Source organism: Mixophyes fleayi, chromosome 6, assembly GCF_038048845.1.
Source record: "Mixophyes fleayi isolate aMixFle1 chromosome 6, aMixFle1.hap1, whole genome shotgun sequence".
Lineage (NCBI taxonomy): Eukaryota > Metazoa > Chordata > Amphibia > Anura > Limnodynastidae > Mixophyes > Mixophyes fleayi.
The window spans coordinates 185,810,781-185,834,059 of NC_134407.1; the positions used below are offsets into that span (position 1 = coordinate 185,810,781).

Below are 23,279 nucleotides of genomic sequence, written 5' to 3' on the forward strand. Positions count from 1 at the left end.
GAATTTTCTGATATCAGCATGTGTGATTTGTCATATCTCTGCAGTAACACTAGGATTAAATGGATTGAAAGTATAATTTAATATTACCTTAGTAATATAGTTGGATTCCTATTAAACAGATGGATTTATAGGCTGTTCAAAAATATTGGACAAAATGGCTGCCGCAGTATGTAGACAACAGGTAAATGTAAGCCCTGCTCCCCTGTTTCTTCCCAAAGTATATAACCACCTATGTCCCTCCCCTAAGTGTGAGGTGGAAAGAGAAATAAAAAGTCTTAATTGACATAACATGACACTTGTTATATCAGTATGTAAACACACAGTACCTTGTAGATGGGTACCACCAACTCCTGTATGTCTATAGTGAGACTTGCAGAAGTGCATATAATGTCTCTAGAGCAAAGAGCGATGCAAGGGTCCTCCACCACAAATAAAGGACGACTCACAACAAGCAGAACTGCCACATTCACTGGTTCTAGGCACCACCACAATGCTTATTTATTCAAACAACGCTAATCTCTCGGAGTGTGGTTGTGGCTTACTGTATTGGTTAAACCTCCGTGGAAGCTCCAGCAGAGACTAGTTAGGTTGCCAGTGGGCCTCCTGCCCTGAATGTTCACACTGTGACAGATTCTGCCAATCAGTCTGTATTTCATGGAATACTCCTGCTGTATTTCATAATTGCCAACTGATTTTGGTAGATATGGCGCTAATGTAATTTGAGGTGCTGTCCAAAAAAAAAACCATCTTCAAGACATTAGTATTTGACATGTTTTACCAAAATAACTACCGCCGGAAAAAAAAAAAGATGCTTCCAATTGCACAGATTAATACTTGGATTCCTGGCTAGTAGGTTGGCTGCTCCAGCCTGATTTTATGAATATAAGTAGGTCAGCTTCACAACCTGAACTGTGAGATATTAGGACATTCACTGTCCCTGAGTAAAGCATAAAAGCAAGACAAACAAACACTCTTGTGGAGGAGTTGGCTAAAAAGTAAAACAAACCTGCAAAAAGAATCTATATTTAAAGTCAACTGATTTTACTGAATATCTTTAATTGCCTCAAAAATATCTGGATTTCTCTAGCGTGCACTGTAATTCCTCCAGTAACAAGCAAACATTTAGTAGACCATGCAGAAGACTTTTATCCTCCACCTTTACAGGGGGATCTAACACTTGGTACCTTCTCCATCCAATGTATAGTTATCATTTGAGAGCCAAAATGGCAGAACTCAGCAGTGATGACTGAGAATTTAAGACGTACGTACTCAACACATGCTCCCCAAGACATCACACACATACACTACAGTCTATTTTAAGCTGACAGATTGTATGGAGCCATCACCTACATTATAAACATCAAACTAATAATGCCTACACGTGAGATCCCGTCACTGTAGCTTTGAATCTAGAGAGCTCAGTATGCAACAATGAGTAGCCAATATATTTTCCATCTATAAGAACTATAAATAATTAATAAGAAATTAAATATTTTCGCCTTTAAAATCATTTTTCAATAACAGCATTTTCAATGAAAGCAAAATCAAAATATTCCTAATAGATTCCATTGACCATATATTAACTTTCAATCCCAACAATTACCTCATATGTTCCTCTCCCTGTTGGGTTTTCTTCTTCCTCGGTGGCTTTTTCTTTTTAGGTTTGGCAGCACTACTGTTCTGTTTGCTGTTCACACCAAAGTGCCCAGCTGAGATGTCGCTCTGGAGCAGGTTCACCAGGAGAGGGCTGGTCAAAGTAACATCTTTGTTGACAGGGAAAGCAGAGTTTTGAACACACGAAAGCTGATTTCCATTGCCACCTTGAGCAAATGGAGAGCTGAATTGTAGACCATGTCCTGAAAAGTGTTGGCCAGGACCACCATTACCAGCCATGTTCTGCAAGTGTTGAGGGTGTTGTTGAGCCATGTTTGCTGCTTGCTGCATGGAAATATCAGACAACATAGAGCTCAAATCACTGCCACCTTGACCAGTAGCTTCTGCATGTTGCTGTTGTAGATGTTGACCAGGTCCAGTATGTCGGAGAACCTGGCTCTGTATGCTAACACCCTGTGAAGGATTACCACTCCCCTGCTGGGAAATAGTCTGCCCTGCGAATTGCAACATGTTGTTGGTCATACCAGGGGTTGGTCCCCTTATTATCTGACTAGGCCCTCCCATGGCCCCTGCAGGGTTTTGGTTACTAAATCCCTGCTTACCTCCCTGCATAATATGCTCCATTACAGGATTCTGTTGAATTACAGTTTGACCTTGTGGCACCATCATCTGATTATGAGAAGGAATCATTTGCTTAGGAGGCGTCATCCTCTGAGCTGTTTGAGCCATGTTCTGGGATGCTCCCAACATCTGTCCCGGTGATAATATCTGGCTTCGCGAAAGTACCAGCTGGCCCTGTGTATTCAGAGGGGTTTGTCCTTGAAGATTCAACATTTGGCCTTGGGAAGAAATTAGTTGCTGGTGCATACCCAGGATTTGAGACTGTGGACCTTGCTGAACCTGACCATGCAGGCCACCGATGTTGACTTGGCCCACTCCACTGCCACTAGTCTGTTGGTTATTATGAAGTCCTATCAGATTGGTCTGCATCAGATTAGGGCCCCCATGGGACCCCTGCATTTGACTGTGGGAAGATCCATTTGTCTGACCTAAAGAACAAAAAGATTCTTATTCAAATTAAAGGCAGAATACAGCACAAATGTTTGGGAATATGATGTATAGTGACAATAATACACAGATACAAGTTGGATGTATAAACTTTGCATATAAAATTATGTCTATCAAGTATATCTGTCCATTTAACATAAAAATCTTCCAAAAGTTTGGCAGTAGTCCCGTATAACTACGCTGTGCTGTTGGGAGACCCTGCTCCTTCCACTATCAAACTCTCAGTTTGTGGCCTCCCGTTTGCTGCCATTGCACTCCACATATCATGGCACCACCCTTGTCACAAGTAGTCCTTCCATTTTTTTTATGTATTATACAAGTGGACAGATCACTGCCATCCACTAAATCAGCACTAATTTCCTGAAATAATCTGTGCTACTGAGAACATTCGGAGTGTCTAATTGGTTGGTTCTTCTCCCACTCTCTTCAAAACACAGTATTCATGTATATACAGTTAATGTCAAATGTACATACAATAATATTAATTTTCTGTTCTCATAAGTGAATTAGGCTGTTCAACTTTCAATCGAAAATATGCTGTTTAGAAGTTTTAATTAGTAAGTAGTAAACCATACTGAGAGTGTGTTGAGATTTCTTTTACATAAGTTTTAGTATACTTTGCTTTATAGGTCCACTAAATCCAACATACACGTTTCTTTACATAAAATAAATACTAATAACATTCCAAAATGTATGCTTTAATTTTCTGGAACGTATGACAACTTCAAATATATTAGATACGGTTGTGATTGTAGGAAAACATGCAGCACAAATGTCTTGTGACTTTAGTAGTTCTCAAACCCACCTAACAAGCATTTAAAAAAAAAAAAAGATTTTCACACTATCATGTCTCAAAAGCTATCTAAGTTTCCGCCATTGGAATCAACTATTAGATACAAACAAGATTGCACAAAATAGAAAAGAGAGCATCATCAGCTGATTCCACACTACACAAAGCACAGGTGATCTACGTAGAAGTCAACGATTGTGTGGGCTCCTACACATTTATACTTATATATATATGCATGCTTTAATATGTTCCACATTCCCCTCAATTTCTACTATCTATTGAAAAATTAACCCAATCAACACCAAATATCTTGCATTTATAGGATGATTCCTATGCAGATGAGAGGCATACCTGTTCCCTGTCCGGAGGTGTTTCCTTGCTGCTGAGCCCCACCACCATTGGCTGGAGATCCTGCAGCACTGGGCGGAGTCTGTCCTTGCAGAAAGTTTGCATTCGTTTGTCCTGCTGGGAAACCAGGGGGGAGCCGTTTGAGAACTCCTGAGAATGTGAAGGATGAAAAGTTCAATTCCATGTTGTATAGAGCCAGCTGCTACCAGGGCCATGTTCTAGACATATGTCTTTACACAATAAAGATCAGATATACTATGTGCAGATGGAACAACAAACAGGTGGGATGCAGATGTTGCAAAGAAATAAAACAAAAACATTTCCAGTAGAAAACTAGATCTGACTGCTATAACAAACACATCTGATGATAAAGCAGGAAGGAGCTGGGAAGGCTCAGACCGCCACCTGTCACCCATCATTGCTTTAGATTAATAACAATTGATTCCTGGTGTTACCTCCTCCTTCCTCCAAAAACTCAATTACAACCCTTGACATATGGGATATTTTACATATCATCGCCCCAATCTCCCCTCTAAACTCAGAATGTTAACTTTTTGTCACCTGTATTAATAAATACTGACCTAACACTACACGTACCATGAATTAAGCTTAGTACAAAATCACATACCCGTATGAATATTTTGTGGACCCTGATTCTGCTGCATCATAAAGTTTCCGGCTGCGTTCCCCTGCTGCATCATGCCACTGCGGCCTGGAGAGCCAATGGGCTGTTGCTGGAACCCCTGAGGCATGGTGCTGCCGGCACGTGAAGTCATGGCCTGCTGCTGAGTTTGGATCACTGTGGGAGAGGAGACCGGTGAGCTCTGCTGGAAGGAGGAAGGAGAAGAGGCAGGAGACTTGGAGAGATGTGGTTGTTGCAGTGGAGTTAGCACTCTTGGGGGTCCTCCCTGCATTGCTTTCATTGGAGGTGAGCTGAACTGATTTGAATTGGCTATAGAAGGGAAGTTGGAGTGAAGTTGAGAAGTCTGCTGGCTGCCAAATGGATATGGAGGGGGAGGATGGGAGGGTGTTTGCACGGTAGACAGTGCGGATCTCTGAGGAAATTGCTGTTGTTGCTGTAATGGACCTCCACCCATTGCAGTCTTCTTCCATTGTTGGTTGGGTTGCATAGCCCCCATACTTGCTTGAGCTGGCGGAGGTTGCAGCGCTCCTGATGCAAGTTGATTCCAGCCTGGAGGCACTGGGACTTGTGCAGGAGCTGCAAAGGAGGGGCGAAGGCCCTGGGATATTTGCTGATGCTGGGGTAGACGAGCATGCTGCTGAAATTGTTGAAAGTTGGCTGGATTGACCGGTCTGTTGGCAACAACTGCCTGCATCGGATGTAGCTGGGGAGCCAGGGAACCAGAGGGGTGGCTCTGCTGCTGAACATTTAAACCAGAAACAAGGGAATCCATAGCATCTAATGGCAGAAACATAGTGTGAGAAATGTCTCTGCCCCTTTATCATTCTTTTCTTACCAAAAACATTGTCTATCATTGCAACTCTCTATGTGACTTGTGGTAAGTCAGAGACATGCAAGCTACATATTTGGACCACAAAAGATTCCAATTAATAAAAATAGAGAATTCCGATAATTCCAAACAATTCAGCTTGAGAACAAGATAAATATATCTCCCTCCTTTTGTGTGTGTATATATTAAAATAAATAAAATAAATATATATCTATATCTATCAAGAACCAGAAGCCCATGATATCCTATGATCTGTATTTTTCCACAGTAACTCTCTTATTTAAAGCTGTTGTGCTAACTGCGTAAAAGTAGTTATAAGGAGATTTAAGGAAATGTGTATATTTTAGTCTGTTTTCTTTATGTAATGTCCATAGGATAAGTACATATGTATTCAAACATCCTCCTAAAACAAAACCCTACATGTCCTAAACAATTTAGTCTTAGCAAAACTAGCACAGGGTGGAAAATAACTATTTATTTAGCCAAGAAATGAATGACCATCTTTGTGTTTTTAAGTCGAAGCCATGGCCTACAGAATATTAGGGGTCTGTTTCTTTATGCGCTCACAGAAGATTCAAACGTCATCTGGAACCCAGCTAAAGAAGGACTACACTGTTTTCCAGTGTTTTGCTGATAGCTTTAAAAAAAAAAAAAAAAAAAAAATCATCTTTCAATGGGACTTTTTTCCAAAAAGGTATTTCACCCTGAAGGGGACTAGCTGTACACTACCTTGTTGTTGAGATGGCCTGGGAGCCCTTTGTTGGATTTCGGTGCTCCCACTGGCAGCCATCATGGTAGCAGAAACATGAGGGCCCTGGGACATCATGGTTGCTGCTGCCGGGCTGTTCATTCTGATAAGGCCTGCAAAATAACAAACAAAGCTAGAAGAATCCATATCATATTACGTGGGCTGTTTGACTGAAGATTAACATATTTATTTTCTTTACCGCCCAACCACCGTCACCAGCTTTTGGGACTCATTTCATTTCAATTAACATTTATTGTAGAGATAATAGCACTACAGTGATATTTATAGCCCTGAAGAACAGCATCATTATAAGGGATACACTAATTGTGATTTATATTTTGATGCATTTTAGTAACAGTGATATTGCATTGCTATTAGCAGCTGAATAGTGATCACTATAACATCTGTGCTGTATTGATTGTTTTTTTATTATTATTTCTGTATTTTATTATATTAAAATTATTGTTTTTATTTATCCACAGATCTTTTTCCTTTTATATGGTGTCATAGTTATAGTCTGAGCGTGGTTGCACAATATATTTCTTCCTGTTTGTCATTTTGGGGGAGTGCAGATTCCAACTAGCAGCCTCGGATTAACATACCCAGCGCTCAGAAGTTTTGTATTGTACTATAAGGGATGAAACTGACGGTTAGAAGATCTCTTAAACTGGGTGCTCTTTTATATATGATTTTGGTTTCTTTGGCATAGTGGTCTTTAGGTCTTCATCAATGTGCCAATGCTTATTAATTATTTGGTTTTTTTTTTACTCTTCTGTTGGGTGACAAATTTAACTTCACAATCTGAAGTTGTTTTCCTTGGTTTATATCCTATTGGATCTTTTCTTTCCACCTTTTCCACTTTCCCTGGTGCTTCTTGCACCTTGCTGGGATTATATTTTTTTTACTTTTTCTTTTATGTTTTCACTTTATGTCCTAAAGGTGGGGGGCCAGTACAATTCCTTTTAAGACGTTTGAACTGTCCTGTCTTATAATGTTACATACCTAAACGGGATGGTGGTTAGTGATAGAAAAAAGGAAGTTATTACTGTTCATCTTTTTAAGATGTGTTCACGTTTTCAACATATGTTGTTCTACAAATACTTCCAAATAGAGCAAGACCACCATTTCATTGCTGGAATGGAAGGTGAATTCTAAGTTGTTATATTTAGAGTTGATGTATATCAGGAATTCTTCCAGAATTTCTTCTTGCCATCCCAAATAAAGAAAATGTCATTAATCATTAATTATTTGTATCATTATCCCCTCAATGTACAGAACTGCATAATATGTTGGCGCTTTATAAATAATCAATATAATATAATGACAAACAGAGAAACAATGTAGGGCGCTGCAATATACCCTTAATATGCTTGTACTGCAGCTCTTCAAAGACAGAGTCTGATTCTGTCCAAAGGTAATAGATACATACAAATAGGAAAAGCGCAAAGCCACAAGCATAAAATATGAATAAAAATAAACAATTTATTATGAGCATATATACTCGTTCAACATGTTAACAGGATAAGATATAAAGCTAATAAACTGATATAGGCAGTAATTAGCTAATATACAGCTGTAAGTAAGCTGACTTCAATTAGTCCAAAGGTATACCTGGATCCAAGGCCAGAAAAAAATATATATAGATATATGATACCATATGTGGAAAAAATATACTGCTGTTGCAGAAACCGTTCACGGAATGGCACTTATGCCGAAGATTATATCCTTTTGTGACTCAATCTGTGGCAAATGGTTATATTCCCTGTAACAGTGTCCAGATAACAAGCACCGATAGGTGCAATTTAGCACCAAAAAGTTCAAACAGGTACTTAGCTTTGCTCCATAAGCCCGTGGGCTTTATCCACCATGAGTAGTTACAGCCACATGTCTTCAATCCGATAAAAATGGCAATCTGTAGTGAGCTCTATCGGCAGTAGTATAAGTCAACCCCGGGGTTGTAAACTGGCCAGTACCCAGTAAGTGGTCTCAGATAACAGTCCTGACGCGTTTCCCGGCGTACCGCCGCTTTATCAGAGGCAAATATAATAGAGAGACTCAACAGCACTTCCTTATATATGTAAATCTCATCACATGGAACTTGGTCATATGATCGTTAGCTGATCATCCGGAAGTATCCGACAGTCTGACATTCAATGCGGAGATGTCCGAACTCCTCCTCCAGACTGTTCACTATCCATAACGGCTCCGTTTACAACCCCGGGGTTGACTTATACTACTGCCGATACAGCTCACTACGGATTGCCATTTTTATCGGATTGAAGACATGTGGCTGTAACTACTCATGGTGGATAAAGTCCACGGGCTTATGGAGCAAAGCTAAGTACCTGTTTGAACTTTTTGGTGCTAAATTGCACCTATCGGTGCTTGTTATCTGGACACTGTTACAGGGAATATAACCATTTGCCACAGATTGAGTCACAAAAGGATATAATCTTCGGCATAAGTGCCATTCCGTGAACGGTTTCTGCAACAGCAGTATATTTTTTTCCACATATGGTACCATATATCTATATTTTATTTTTTTCTGGCCTTGGATCCGGGTATACCTTTGGACTAATTGAAGTCAGCTTACTTACAGCTGTATATTAGCTAATTACTGCCTATATCAGTTTATTAGCTTTATATCTTATCCTGTTAACATGTTGAACGAGTATATATGCTCATAATAAATTGTTTATTTTTATTCATATTTTATGCTTGTGGCTTTGCGCTTTTCCTATTTGTATGTATCGAATATCATAATGAGCAAGATTCACCACACCGAAACAGTGCAAAAATAGCTAAACTTACAGACAAAATTAATTGTAGTGCAAAAAGCTCCCAATATTCAACAATAGCATACAAAATAAAGCATACATAAGTAAAACACTATCCAAGTCATTCTGGAAGCAGAACTCGTCAGTTCTACCTGCTAGTGACTGGGTTACATTAATTATTAACTCTCCCCCCACCCATTTTATGACCCTTCATAATTATCTATCATTTCTACTTTCCAGATTGCAATGGGTTCAAGCTACTTGCTCCAGCTGGTTAGATTCCACTATATAATAATATCACATACCCTGCACCTGGGAACCAGGAGAATTACATAAAAGTGGATCTACAGACCAGACACATTATTTCCCTGCAAATGGTGAGCTGTGTGCAAAGATTAGCTTGCTAGACTTTGATTGCGGTTGGGGTGCGTGTATATAGCAGGGTAATTAAATTTCAGTGGATATCCCCTCTAACATTGAAGCTTCATGTCATCCCAAAAGGAACATTATTTAGAATGAAACCAGGATTTTGTCACATACCTGCTCTGCCTTGTACTGCAAAGCTGGGGTCAATTCTCATAGCGTTATTTGCTGCAACTGGGCCGTTCATCCTCACCTCCTGTGCCGGATTTTGGGCTAATGCTAGGTTGATGGCCCCTTCTCCTGAAATACAACAGAGGAAGCAAAGTAAGCGCTGTGAATCATCACCAAAAACTGTAAACGGCAAATCTTAATCATATATATTATATATACAGTGATGACATTGATTGTATAGAGTTTTGTTTTCCTCACAATGATGATGATGACTGTTTTATGTTTGTAGGACCTGGTAGATGAAATACGTAGCAGTTCAACATAGTTGCTCTCCAAAAGTCTTTGGTCAGAAGGAATATAACAACTGAAATAGTGTAGAGTCCAGCAGGATAGGCTGCAGGGCCAGATACAGACAAGGCGGTACTGTCACAGAAACACCATGTTATCCACCCCAACCAGGCAATCCATGAACTGTGCAATATGAATCCAGATCAGCATCTGCCTTGTAGGCCAACAAGGGACTTGGACAAACCGTATCTCAAACCAGCCGGCTCGACCATACCCAGATCAGCAGCTGGACACAAAGGCCTGTAAAGCAGGGGCATGGAGGTCTGTATTCACTAACACAAGGCAGATCTGCCCAACAAACAGGAAGCTTGACCCAGCTTTCAGAATAAGCAAAATGTCACTACTGAAGAGGAAAATATACCCATTTGGTAGAACTCACCCCCGTGTTTAGACCATGGTGCAGACTACTAAAGAGATGCAACATAGGCAGCATGCAGAGAGATCTCCCTAAATATAAAGACAGTGAAACAAGAAGTTGCAGCACAAACAGGATAGGTGGAAATTTCTTGTCTATGTATTTTATATTTTACCTACTAACTAAAAATTGCTGTGTGTTGAACAGAGGTCTCTGTTCCCTACCCCCAGGACCCTGCACTTAAACTTGCCACTCAGCCTAGAAGAGAAATATCACAATGTACAGGTTGGCTGCCCAGAGGACATTGGGGTTACAGGGGAACAGAGTGTACCCAGCATGTTCACCAGGCCCCCCCAATCGACAGTGGGAGCCATTAGTCAGTGTAATTATCTGTGTGGTATGATATACCTCCACCTCTCCTACTGTCTTCATTGTAAAACTATCAAATTCCATTTTCCATACCGCCACTTCAATATTTCTAAACTTTGTGTACATAAATCCTGAGAGACAGGGGACTTTGGGTATTCCTGCGGTTTTAAATTATAAGGGAGGGATTCGATTGGCGGCATCACCGCCGAAAGTAACGCAACTTGCGCACTATTACCGATATTACGGTAATAGTGTGCATTATTACCGTTAATACGGTAATCTTTAACGCTGATTTTTGCTTGTAGCTCAGGGAGCCGCGAGCAGAAATCAGGGTTAAAATTACTGTATTAACGTTACTCGCGGCAGAACGGAATTCCCCGCTAAGTGCAGTGTGTCTTCCCTGCAATTTACTTGTGCCTAAATGATAGCTTCTGCCACCACTAATGTGGGATAAGTGTCTGGTCATTTTCATTTGACTTAAAGGTCTTGCTGTCCCACAAACTAAAAAAAAAAAATCAAGATCACCTGTATATCTGTAGTCTCCAGTCTGACAGCTCATTTTTACATCGTGTTCCATAAAATGAAAGTCTAATGTTTACAGATTTTGTGCAGAGTCGTGTCATTATGCCCAACCCAGAGCACACTATGTACCATCAAATGTCCTGTACAGAATTTATTCATTTTGCCACACACATCAGCTGCACAGTCCACAAATAGACTTTCAAAACATCGCAGTGCAATTTATGGGATAACTACACCTTTACCAAATTGGGCATTAACAATGCACAGCCCTCATTCTATGAATATGTTAACAACATAAAGACATTTGTATTATGATCAATGTGTAGTGTGACTGTTCTAGAGATCTGCATTCCTGGGACAATACTATACACACACTTGTGGCAGAAAAAAAAGGATAAAATAATATAAAATTCACAAGCCACACAGTGAAATGTAGGTGCCAATACAATCTCGTAGCATGCTAGATATAATGTGCATCCATTAACTCATAGTTAGGAGCCAGAAGTCATTTTTAGCAGCACAAGCTACTTGTGATTTTTCCTGCCTCGGTTTATAAGATACAGTGAGTGAGTGTGTCTTTATTAACCAGGCATTTGGCTAGTGTTACTTTTCGAGTCAGGTTTACATTGCCAAAACTGAAATAATGTGTGCAGTGCTCCAATAACTTTTAAACATACATACTACTGTAGTTTTGGGGGTCTGCGGCTCAGGGAATCCCACTTCATCAGGGACGTCCAAAGCCTTTTCAAGCTCTGGATATATATACTCAATTAGCATGGTTGTGGGAATCTGTGTGCACATGCTAGAGATACAAGGGAAGGGAATGTGGGAATCGGTGTGCACATGCTGGAGATACAAGGGAAGGAAATGTGGGAATCGGTGTGCACATGCTGGAGATACAAGGGAAGGAAATGTGGGAATCGGTGCGCACATGCTGGAGATACAAGGGAAGGAAATGTGGGAATCGGTGCGCACATGCTGGAGATACAAGGGAAGGAAATGTGGGAATCGGTGCGCACATGCTGGAGATACAAGGGAAGGAAATGTGGGAATCGGTGTGCACATGCTGGAGATACAAGGGAAGGGAATGTGGGAATCGGTGTGCACATGCTAGAGATACAAGGGAAGGGAATGTGGGAATCGGTGTGCACATGCTAGAGATACAAGGGAAGGGAATGTGGGAATCGGAGCGCACATGCTAGAGATACAAGGGAAGGGAATGTGGGAATCGGTGCGCACATGCTAGAGATACAAGGGAAGGGAATGTGGGAATCGGTGTGCACATGCTAGAGATACAAGGGAAGGGAATGTGGGAATCGGTGTGCACATGCTAGAGATACAAGGGAAGGGAATGTGGGAATCGGTGTGCACATGCTAGAGATACAAGGGAAGGGAATGTGGGAATCGGAGCGCACATGCTAGAGATACAAGGGAAGGGAATGTGGGAATCGGTGCGCACATGCTAGAGATACAAGGGAAGGGAATGTGGGAATCGGTGTGCACATGCTGGAGATACAAGGGAAGGGAATGTGGGAATCGGAGCGCACATGCTGGAGATACAAGGGAAGGGAATGTGGGAATCGGTGCGCACATGCTGGAGATACAAGGGAAGGGAATGTGGGAATCGGTGCGCACATGCTGGAGATACAAGGGAAGGGAATGTGGGAATCGGTGCGCACATGCTGGAGATACAAGGGAAGGGAATGTGGGAATCGGTGCGCACATGCTGGAGATACAAGGGAAGGGAATGTGGGAATCGGTGCGCACATGCTGGAGATACAAGGGAAGGGAATGTGGGAATCGGTGTGCACATGCTGTAGATACAAGGGAAGGGAATGTGGGAATCGGTGTGCACATGCTGTAGATACAAGGGAAGGGAATGTGGGAATCGGTGTGCACATGCTGTAGATACATGGGAAGAGAATGTGGGAATCAGGGAAGAGGCATATGAAAACCGCCCATAAACCCCTACTTGCATTGCAGTATTTATTCTCATCGATTGGTGAGGCATACCTGACTGAAAACGTTGTATAATGTTACTACGGGAAATAATAACGTGGCAGTCACATCCCATTCTGGAAAGTCCCCCAGCCAATTGCAATAAATATCTCAATGCGGCCGAGATTTCCATTCCTTTAATATACTGAGCAATTCATTAATAACCAGTTACGTTTATTTTTGGCTTGAATTAACATTTAGGGCACAGGAAAGCAGGAATGAGCGATGACATCTAAGAAATTAGTATTGATTGACATTTCATTATGCCATCATTAATTTTTATGTCCTAATTATTTTTTTTTAATCATCTGAGAAAAGTCATTGAGATATTACTGCTGGTACTCTATGTTAGGTAAATGCTGTATGAGGAAAGCAACAGGTGATCAAATACTATTTCATGATTAGAATTAATGACCACCAACAATATTTAAATAAATAAACAAAGCATACAACACAATAATCATCCACTACACACCTTATTTACATTATGGTGCATTACAAATACACCAGAAGCACATGTTTTTACATTTGTTATACAAGCAACTTGATGCAGCCAAGTTTAATGCATTAAGTGGCTGAAGAAAAAACAAAAACAAACTTTAAGCGCTGAAAAATTCAGTATACCACAATCTGGTATACACACTAAAGTATAAACACCACAATAGGAATCAATAAAGCTTAATTAACAAAATGGTGCAACATACAAATAGGCTCTAATTTTTAACAACCAATTTCTACATGCCTTTTTTCTTAATACCATTTAGAAAATAAAAGTAAATGGTTGTTATGGAATACAGTAAGGTTGTGAACATAACACTACGCATCTGAGCCATACGTTGTTTTGTTCAGACAACTGCAAAGATACTGGTAAAAGCAAGGTGTGACCCAGCAGTTACAAATAGACCTTTGAGCATACACTATAGGATGTCCACGTTCACTTAATATGCTAAACTTCCCTCTACTCAAACAGTACCCATGTACTGTTTGACCTGGTTCTGGAGAAAGGAGCACAAGCAGTGGCACCCGCAGACATGACAGCTGGAGTAATGGACTCTGCCAGGATGTCAGACAGAAGCTGACTGGCAGATGTGCCACCCAGATGCCTGGAATTAGAGATACAACACTTACAGGAGGCAGAGAGGGAGAGGGTGAGAGAGAGATTCTCTTAACTGGAGTTTTACTTTATTACTTTCTGTTCACTAGTGCACAAAAAAACAAAAAACAAAATGCCAAGTCACCCACTCATTCTAAAAATGACTTTCTAGTGCTCTCTCTTTATTGGTCTGCACTCTCATTTTCTGGCAGGCTGTATCTAATGCCCATGGTATTCTAGGCAAATTACAGTTAGGAGACATAATTAGCAGATGTTCCATGATTTAAGAAGAAAATTGGTCCTTACAATGACAGGTTTCATAAGAGGAATAAAAATATAATTATGAAAAGAAAAACTCATCTGCTTTCAACAACTAAGCAAACCAATACTCAAAATCTTAAAGATCCAAATGTATTTTTGTTTCCTTAAAAACTTATTTAGTGTTGAGTGTGGTTTAAGACACAGGAACGGTATAATAATAAAGATGTAAGTGAAGAGGATACCACTCGGGAGATCATTCGAGCACATATCCAGAAAAAACATAACACATCCATATTAAGCCTCAAAGAAGGTAGTTGTGAGAAGATTTTGGACAATCCAGACTCCTGGGAGAAGGAACATGATAGGAGGAGAGAGAGAGTAGCAGAAATTAAGAGAAAAAGGGGAGGGTGAGAATAAAACTAAGGAAAGAGGGGGATTCGGGAGAAGGAATCACCTAGTGCAGGTAAAAGCATCACTTGCGTGAGGATAAGTTTGAGCAGGAGAGAATGGAGGTCCCCATAATGAGTGGTCCAGACCAACTAGGTAGCTGTGAATTCATTCAGGGTGTTGGGAATTTCATTAGTAACATACTCCATCCAATAAACATGCCATATCAGACTTATAATAGAAGAAAGGAATAGAGGATCTGGGTTTTTCTAATACAATGCAATTTGGCATTTTGTTGGGCTGAGTATATATAACACGAGAGAACTAGGTCAGCAATGCATATAGAAGAAAATGACCTTTAGCAGGACTCATCCATGCACAGAACCTCCAAGGGGGAGGACTATCCTACAACGACTTACGGTGTCAGTAGCAAGTTAAAGAAATGTCTCAGTTGTAATAAGTGAAAGAATCATGTACTGGGGAGAAGCATTATTAACATTTTTTTTTTATATATAGCGTCAACATATTCTGTAGTGCTTTACAATTGAACATAAAACATAGTAATAAAACGAGACAGCGTATGAACAGACAAACAAAGCGGTAAGAGGACACAGCTTGCAAGCGTATAATCTACAGTGCAAGAGGAGTTTTATACACGAGGTTACTTATTGCATATTGATCCGGCCAGATTGCAAGGGTAAAAGTGCTTTCGAGGTAAGTAATCCAGTCACTCAGCAAAGTTAGTCCAAGGTTCAGCATGTTTGACCATATTATTATTACTGCCCTATATCTATAGAGTATCACAAAGTCTTAGAGCAGGCCTGTCCAACCTGCCGCCCTCCAGGCGTTGTGAAACTACAAGCCCCAGTATGCTTTGCCAGTAGACAACCTGTTGATAGCTGGAAGGGCATGCTGGGACTTGTAGTTTCACAACATCTGGAGGGCCACAGGTTGGACAGGCCTGTCTTAGAGCATCATACAGAAAGCATACAACAAAACAATACATAGCATGACAGAACAATACATGAAGCACATAGCAATATAAATCATGACACAGCTATGGGTAGCTGTACTGGGCAATGAGGTGCAAGCTGAAACCTGTGCCCATAATTGTGGGCATAGTCAACAAGATCAGAGCCACTGACTGAGGTGCATAGGGAGGTGTGAAGTCCAGGGGCAGAGAGCCCAGGGAGCAGGTCCAAAACATAACTAGCATGCACAAGGCACAGGTGTTGGAGAGGAGGACTAGATGGAAGAGGGCCCTGCTTAAGAGAATTTACAATCTGCCAAAATAGGGAAGATTTCCCACTTTTCCAAACTTCTGGACTTGCACAACTTCCCTACTTCCACTTTACACCAATACTTACAAATCAGATAATACTTTCACACCTTCTTGACCAGGATTTCTACAAGGTCTCTAAACCTCATTTGAATATCTCTAGAGTGATATCATCCCTTTATCCCTCTACTTTAACAAAAGACGTATCTATGAAATCTCTACACGAAAGGAATTGGGGAACAGGTTTTGATGAGGAGCTAAACGCAGAGGACTGTTCAGATAACTGGCTGGGTTTAGCCAAATCTTCGATCAACGTTCAAGTTAAAGAAAATACATGTAAACTGTTGTGCAATTTGGATGGGACGAGGTACCAATGGTACAAGACCTAGTCAAGCAACTCCCCTCTCTGCTGGAGATGCTGTCAAGAAGCAGGCTCATTTCTACACATATGGTGGACCTACCCTGCCCTTCAGAGATTCTGGTTGGATGTTCACACTCTGGTTAACTCATTGTCTGACACGGACATCCCTTTCCATTCCAAAAATTTCTTACTGCCGCTCCCACTCCCAGATGTGCAGAGGCATCTCAGTAAACTTGTCAAACATGTTATGAGTGCTGCTACCCATCTCATTGCTGCTTCTTGGAACAGCCAAACCTCACCGAGCCTGCTCGCCCTCAGGAAGAAGATCTGGCACATACAGGAAATGGAACTGATGAGTGTGACATGGGAGAGATCCTTTGAACCTGAGACTTGGACTCAAATTAGAGCAAACATTGCAACGTCTTCCTCTTGTATACGCTTCAGGAAAATCACCACTAAAGTGTTCCTTCGACAGCATTTGGTCCCAACATAGATTCATAAGGTTTTCTATAATTCACCACCTATGTTGGCAGCATTGTAGGCACTCTGCTCCACATATTCTGAGAGTGTCCAAAGATATCCCAGTTATGGCAGGCAGTTCACTGCCTTATCCTCATCGTCAGATGCCTCGGTCATACTCATACTCCCTCCTCCAGTGCTCACTCCCTGATACACCTAAACACACACAGCAACTAATACGGCATATTCCTAGCGCTGTCGGCTGACAAATCTGGAAAAAAGCCAACTCCCCCAATACAACTGCAAATCAGAGAGAATTTGGCTAATTGATAAAATCGAACATAAATCCTGCGTTATTTCCAACATGCCCATTAAATTCTCCTCTGTCTAGTCTCCATGGCTTCACTGTCAAAAATACCTCCTACCCTAACCCATTGTCTTTAACCCTCAACACCATTGGTGCCCAGAGTGCAGGCCATACGAAATACACTACTCAATATTTCTTGCCATCGATATATAGGTTTACTTTTAGCCTATGCATATCCTATACTTATGCAAAAAATTGTTACCGCTTTGCAACCAATTGTGTATTACTGATTGCACCGCTTCTCCTTTCTGTGCCCCCATTCCCAATTTCTTTGTAAAAAAAAAGAAAAACTAAGAAAACAATGGCGTGTTTGGGAGATGTTGGGAGGGAGTTGGATTTGTCACCAACCAATAGAAGCAGGAGAGAGATAAAAAGGGTGATTGCAAGATGTGTAAGCGTTTATTTTCTGGTGACAGGTTGAGGACATTACAGTTAAAAAAAAAAAAAGATAGGAAAAACTTAATGAGTGTTAATTAGAGGGGAGTGGATTAGTCATGGGGCAATATGGAGAAAAAGGTGCGGTACCAGGAGGTTGAAGGATGTTATAGTTCTAAACATAATGCCATGGAGGGATTGTAAGAAAAACACTTTGTTCCACATAGTAGGGAAACTGAGATGAATTTATAGGACACCAAGGCAAATTTGGTTTAAAGTTCAGCAAACAGGGGGAAGAGGAGATCTGCAGGAAATTTAACATCATGTTGAGTTCATTTAAAGAAGGTAGCAGGATGAAGACCCTTGTGCACAATTCAGGGTTATTCCAGAATGGGGTCATGTGTATGGGTTTGAATAAAAGTTCTTAAGTGCAAGTGCAAATATCCTAAGTAGATATTATAAAAGCCGTTTTTGCGGCAAGTTCGACACATGGCCCTATTTTGAGGTTTGAGCCAGATTAGGTTAGAGGTGGAGAAACAATTTGCGAGATCTGCTTCGGTCAACGCCCCAACTAAATTGTTAGTGACGTATGGCACAGTGTTCAATGTACAGCTCTATAATATTTGAGAAGATTGGGGGCACACAGTCTGTCCTCCCGAAGGAACTTATAACGGGTATTCATACGAATTCTTGATTTTTTGCCCCACCAAATAAATTTAAAGGTTAATTGATGGAGATATTCAAGGGTCTTATCTGGACTTGGATTGGAAGCATTTAAAAAAGATAGATCAATTACGGAAGTATGTTCATTTCAATAGCTGGTATAACGACAGATTCACAAAATGAATAAAAAGTATCCCATTTTTCTAAATCCAATGTAATAGTATTTATTTGGGGAGGCAAATTGGCAGGATAGTTTATCATATGTGATGGTTTAAATAGATCACTAAGTAAATTTTATTGCTTGATTTTTGGGGGATGCTAAGGTCCAGTTTAGATTGGATATGAAAAGTTGAGGATTTAAATCCATTGGCCAATACTTTTGCTATAGGGTTAAAATACAAAGCTTCTGTGCCCCTCAAGAAATTGCTTCCCATTCCCATGAGTTTGTTGCATATACGGCTATACTATCCTGATAAAGGCTTTTTCTGCATCTAGGGCCACCATCAGAACGGGCAATGCCATCTTATTAGTAGCAAAGATTAATCATAATTCAGGGGTGTTATTGAAAGCCTGTATTCAGGAATAAACCCCACCTGATCCATATAAGAGATGGGATAACTCCATCCTGAATTTGTCCACCCTCAAATATAAGATTAAAGACTTCAGATTTAGGATGGGCCGGAAAGACAAGTCCGGTTTCTGCACAAGAAACAGGTTTGAGTAGTAACCCAAACCTTTCTGCTACTCTGGGACTGGAACAATCACCAATGATGACAACAGGGACTGAATGGCCCCCTGCAGGGTCAGTCTTATGGCTATGTCTCTTGGAAAGAGAGTGAAAAAGAAATGCTTTGAAAGCGGCACTAAGAGGTTCAGGATGTAATCTTTTTCCACTATGCCCCTCAGGAGACAATCCCCCACCATAAAGCTTTTTTTGGATAGGGAGTGGGCCCAGTCATGCAGATTATTTTTCAGCAGGCTTGGAGCCAGGACGTCTGCCCGTCCAAGCCTGCTTACCCCTTTGGTGAGCCCTATGTGGGGAATTGGCTGGCCTCCTTTCCTTTTAGCAACATAGCGAAAGGACCAGAATCTCTGGCCTCTAGCCTTTTGGGTATTTACAGGAAGAAAGGAGCTCTTCCCTCCTGTGGCCCGAGAGATGATCTTGTCCAGTTCTGGGCTGAAAAGGACAGTATCCTCAAAAGGTAAAACCTCCTTTGTGGACTCTGCATCTGCTTCCTGTGATCAGAGCGAGAGAGTATGTCTACGGCTACTGCTAAGGTGGAGGTTCTGGATCCAGACCTGCATCAATCAAGTACTCAGACGCCTCCTTTACATGGACCACCAATGGAATCAACTCCGGTCTAGGCAATCCAAATTGTATGCCCTCACTCAGTTGCCCAGCCCATTTTTTCACCGCTTTGATCATGAAAGCAGCTGCAAGAATGGGTCTGAGCGAGGAACCTGTTGTGAGATAAATGGAATTTACAATCCTCTTGCATTTCTTACGCATGCTGTCTTTTAGGGAAGCAGTACTTGGAAAAGGAATGGTAGTGGGTTTAGCAAGATGAGCAACGGGGGCATCTACTCTTGGCGGAATCTCCCATTTCTCTGTGTCTGCTTCAGAAAAGGAGAAGTTGAACTGGAACCTTCACTGAACTTGAAACCTCCTATCTGGTTCCTATCAAGCCTCACTCAAGAGTTCAGATAACTGTGGGGAGGAAAGAAAAGAAACAGTTTGCTTATTTTTCCTGTTTGAAAAGGAAAACGTCAGGAACCACCCCTTCCACATCCTGATTATCAAGGGTTTGTCAGACTAAAATCAAATCCTCAACTTCCCGTCTACTGAAAGATTCGTCCTCCCATTCAGTCACGTCCTCACAGTCTTAGTCCCCTTGGTTCTCACCTTCTTTCTGAAAGGAACATTTAGATTCGGAATCTTCTAAAATATGGACCTGGGGGTAAACATGCCACTTACGAGGCTTGATGAATGACGAAGCCTTTAACGGCCTCTTCAGAGAGGGCGACACTTTAACCAGTCCTTGAAGTGACCTCTCCATGTTACAGAACCAGGGAGGTTCCTGCACTGCTGCTATGGGGTCTGGGGCTTTTTGAGACACCTCTTACTGAAGGGGAATGGCCAGAAGGAGCCCCTAAGGGAAGAATAGGATGGATAAATTCACCTAGCTCCACAGAATGTGCTGCATCCTTTTCAACTCTGCGATGGACTGAGCTAGGGCCTTGGCCCAGGCTGGCTCCGATCTTGGTTGTGCCCCACCCAGACATAAGCGGTCCTTGGTTCTCAGACTCACAAGTCACGTGTCGGGCATCTAGTTCCGAACAGCCACGGGGTAACTTTGCCTGACATTTGAAGCAGGTGAAACATAATACTGATCTTCACTTACAGAGGCACCATGTTGTCACTAGACAGGGGGAGACTGCAGATAGCCCCGGTTTCAGCCATGCTGGAAGAGACTGGGGCTTGTGCTTGTCAGTGACTTCCGGATGCGGTCTGATGCTGCTCTGGGGGTAATCCTGGGTCCCTGATCTATGCAGGTGACTTCTCCAGGAGCCAGTAATGTTGGAGAGTTGGGGCGTGACAAAGATGCGCTGAAGGCGGCTGCACCACTCTCATACAGTGGGGTACACCGCTATTGCGAACTATTCAGTAAAATAAATGAATAACAGAACCTAACTAAAAAGTGCCCTGCTCCTTTGGCACTAATCACAAACTGATGATTCTACGTACATGCGGCATAGAGAGGGAAGAGCAGGCCAGAAAAGTCTTTAGTGTAGAAGTGCCTTACTCCCTGCACAGCGCCTTCTATACCCCACGGTAAACAGTGTCCCACAAATGAATGATAGAGAAAAAGAGCAAAATGCAGTCTTACTTTTCTATGTTAGCCAGAAGAAGTCTGGTGCTCAAGAAGTCATTTACAGTTTCTCCTCTGAGACCATTTACTAACTCACTGACTGTGGCTTACTGCATACACTGTTCTAAATAGGATAGCTGTTTTACATTATCAAGTCAATTATCACTACCATTAGTAAACATTTTTTAAAAGCCAACAACAAATCACATTCAACAACAATTCAATAATACAGTGCAATAAAATTATCCCTCTAAGTATTCATACCTTCAATCTGGACTGACAGAATTCCTAGATCCCGCAGCTGCTGGTTGTTGCCCTGAGCAAGGAGGCGCAGACGCTCGGCAGCTTCTCTGGGGATGTTGAACGTGACCCGAACACTGTTCCATGGCTCCACCTTCTGAACTCTCATCTGGTTGGACTCTACAGTGGTGGAGAAGGTTAAATCTTAGGAGACAACTTCCTGATAGTTTAATTAATTTCTGACTTAATCAATTATCACCCTGTCATGTCAACACACCCACCAAGCAACAAGAGAGGAACACTTTGCTCATTCTTAGTTGATAAGTCAGTTGCATAGATAAAAAGAGCACACTCCAAACGATCATAAATAAAATTAATGCATGGTACAGAATAGGTTAAGAAGATGAAAAGGAGACTTGTTATTTTGTGTAATAAAAGGTTTACCCATGCTAATTAGATCAGGCACTCCATGCAATATCTTCTCCAGTTTGCTTTGCAAGTCTACGTCTCCAATGTTCCCTTTAAAGGCCACAAAGATAGTGGAGTCTTCTACTCTGAGCTCGTCTTCAATCCCAGAGTCGTCATCTCTCTCCAGGTCTAATTCAGAGGGGGACTGGGGTCTAACATTGGTTTCTCCAGGATCAGATAGTTTCTGTGAGTCCATAGCTGTGCGTCCTGCAGTTGTTTATCTCCGACACTCTAAAGAGGAGGAAAGGTTGGAAAAATTAAAACATAAGCCTCTGGGGTAATTACTGATGCACACTACACAGATTTGCCATGTTCCTATTACCAACACGGCTCCAAATTCTTCCCCCGTCTACGTTTCTACACAGCTTGCTCTTTTCAGCAAGAAGGCAGCTGCAGGCATCTTCACACTGATTTCCCAGCTGGGGCTCCAAGATTTCACCCTATAAGAACAGGATATAATTATAAGGATGCACATCTTGCTACCAAGCTTAAAGTACAACCCTCAACTATATACTCTGTAGACAGACATTTTGTGAGCTAAACCATCAGTGTACCCAATCACTTTCATAATAACCACTGAGGTTAAGTGCCTTGGCCATATCAATAGCTCCAAATAAAAAGCATCTGCTTTGTATAAGTAACGGTGCAATATAAACACAGAGGAAATTGTTAAGATTTACTAATAAGGACAAAGGATAGTTTTGCTGAGTCCTGGTTGTTGTTGAAGTGCTACAGCAGCAGTTTCATCATCTATACTAGATTGGACTTTAAATAACCCGCCACTAATTAAAGGCAATAAATGATAAGCAGCACTAACATTTTACAGAAATAATGTAACATGGACACAAATGAAAAATGGTCTGATGTCTTTATGCTATTAGGTTTTTTCCCATTCTTTTGGGAGCCAACTATTGCTACCACTGGTAAATTTAAAGGCCATTCTAAGAGCAATCTATAATTCCCTTTTCCACTTAGTACTGCCATTGATAGCAAGAAAGGCTGTACGATCAACTGCTATTTTAAGTGACTGTTCATGCTTTTGAAATGGGTCAATACAACATATTTTCAATGATAAAATGCATATACCACATAACAGTTCAAAAATACAAGTTTGCTGCAATGTTATTTCTCTGCATATCAGTATTAAGAAAAGTGAGAGCAGCCAGCTAGTTTGTACTAAGTAAAATAAAATAAGTCATAGTCACAGACTCCAAAGGTACATTGCCAATTTATCATAAAACAATTGAGAATATTTACTTCACATCAAAAACGTTTCAATCAAAACACCTCTGGAAGTATGAAGTACCACTATTTCATGAAAAGAGCAGAAATACTTAAAAAAAGTTGTGGTTTTTGTGTAGTGTAGTGTAGTTTTTGCTTGCAGCTCACTGAGCTGCGAGCAGAAAGCCGGGCTAAATTCACTGTAATAATGGTAATAGGTGTAACGGTGCGCTACTTCAGGGGGAATTGAATTCCCCCCCTTCATGTCAATGTGTCAACCATGTTACAATGC

General features: G+C 41.2%; 1 protein-coding gene across 2 annotated transcripts in view; it reads right to left on the bottom strand.

Moving 5' to 3' along the window:
• NCOA6 (nuclear receptor coactivator 6) overlaps positions 1-23,279 on the bottom strand; it is a 34,248-nt gene that overhangs the window by 10,015 nt on the left and 954 nt on the right. For both annotated transcript variants that reach the window (XM_075177568.1, XM_075177566.1), the window contains exons 2-9: positions 22,089-22,206; positions 21,743-21,997; positions 21,323-21,478; positions 9,358-9,480; positions 6,022-6,153; positions 4,449-5,240; positions 3,824-3,970; positions 1,604-2,663 (exon numbers count right to left, since the gene is read on the bottom strand). In XM_075177568.1, coding sequence (XP_075033669.1) covers positions 1,604-2,663; positions 3,824-3,970; positions 4,449-5,240; positions 6,022-6,153; positions 9,358-9,480; positions 21,323-21,478; positions 21,743-21,962 — 2,630 coding nt within the window. In that variant the 5' untranslated portion in view covers positions 21,963-21,997; positions 22,089-22,206. The remainder of the gene's footprint in view (positions 1-1,603; positions 2,664-3,823; positions 3,971-4,448; positions 5,241-6,021; positions 6,154-9,357; positions 9,481-21,322; positions 21,479-21,742; positions 21,998-22,088; positions 22,207-23,279) is intronic.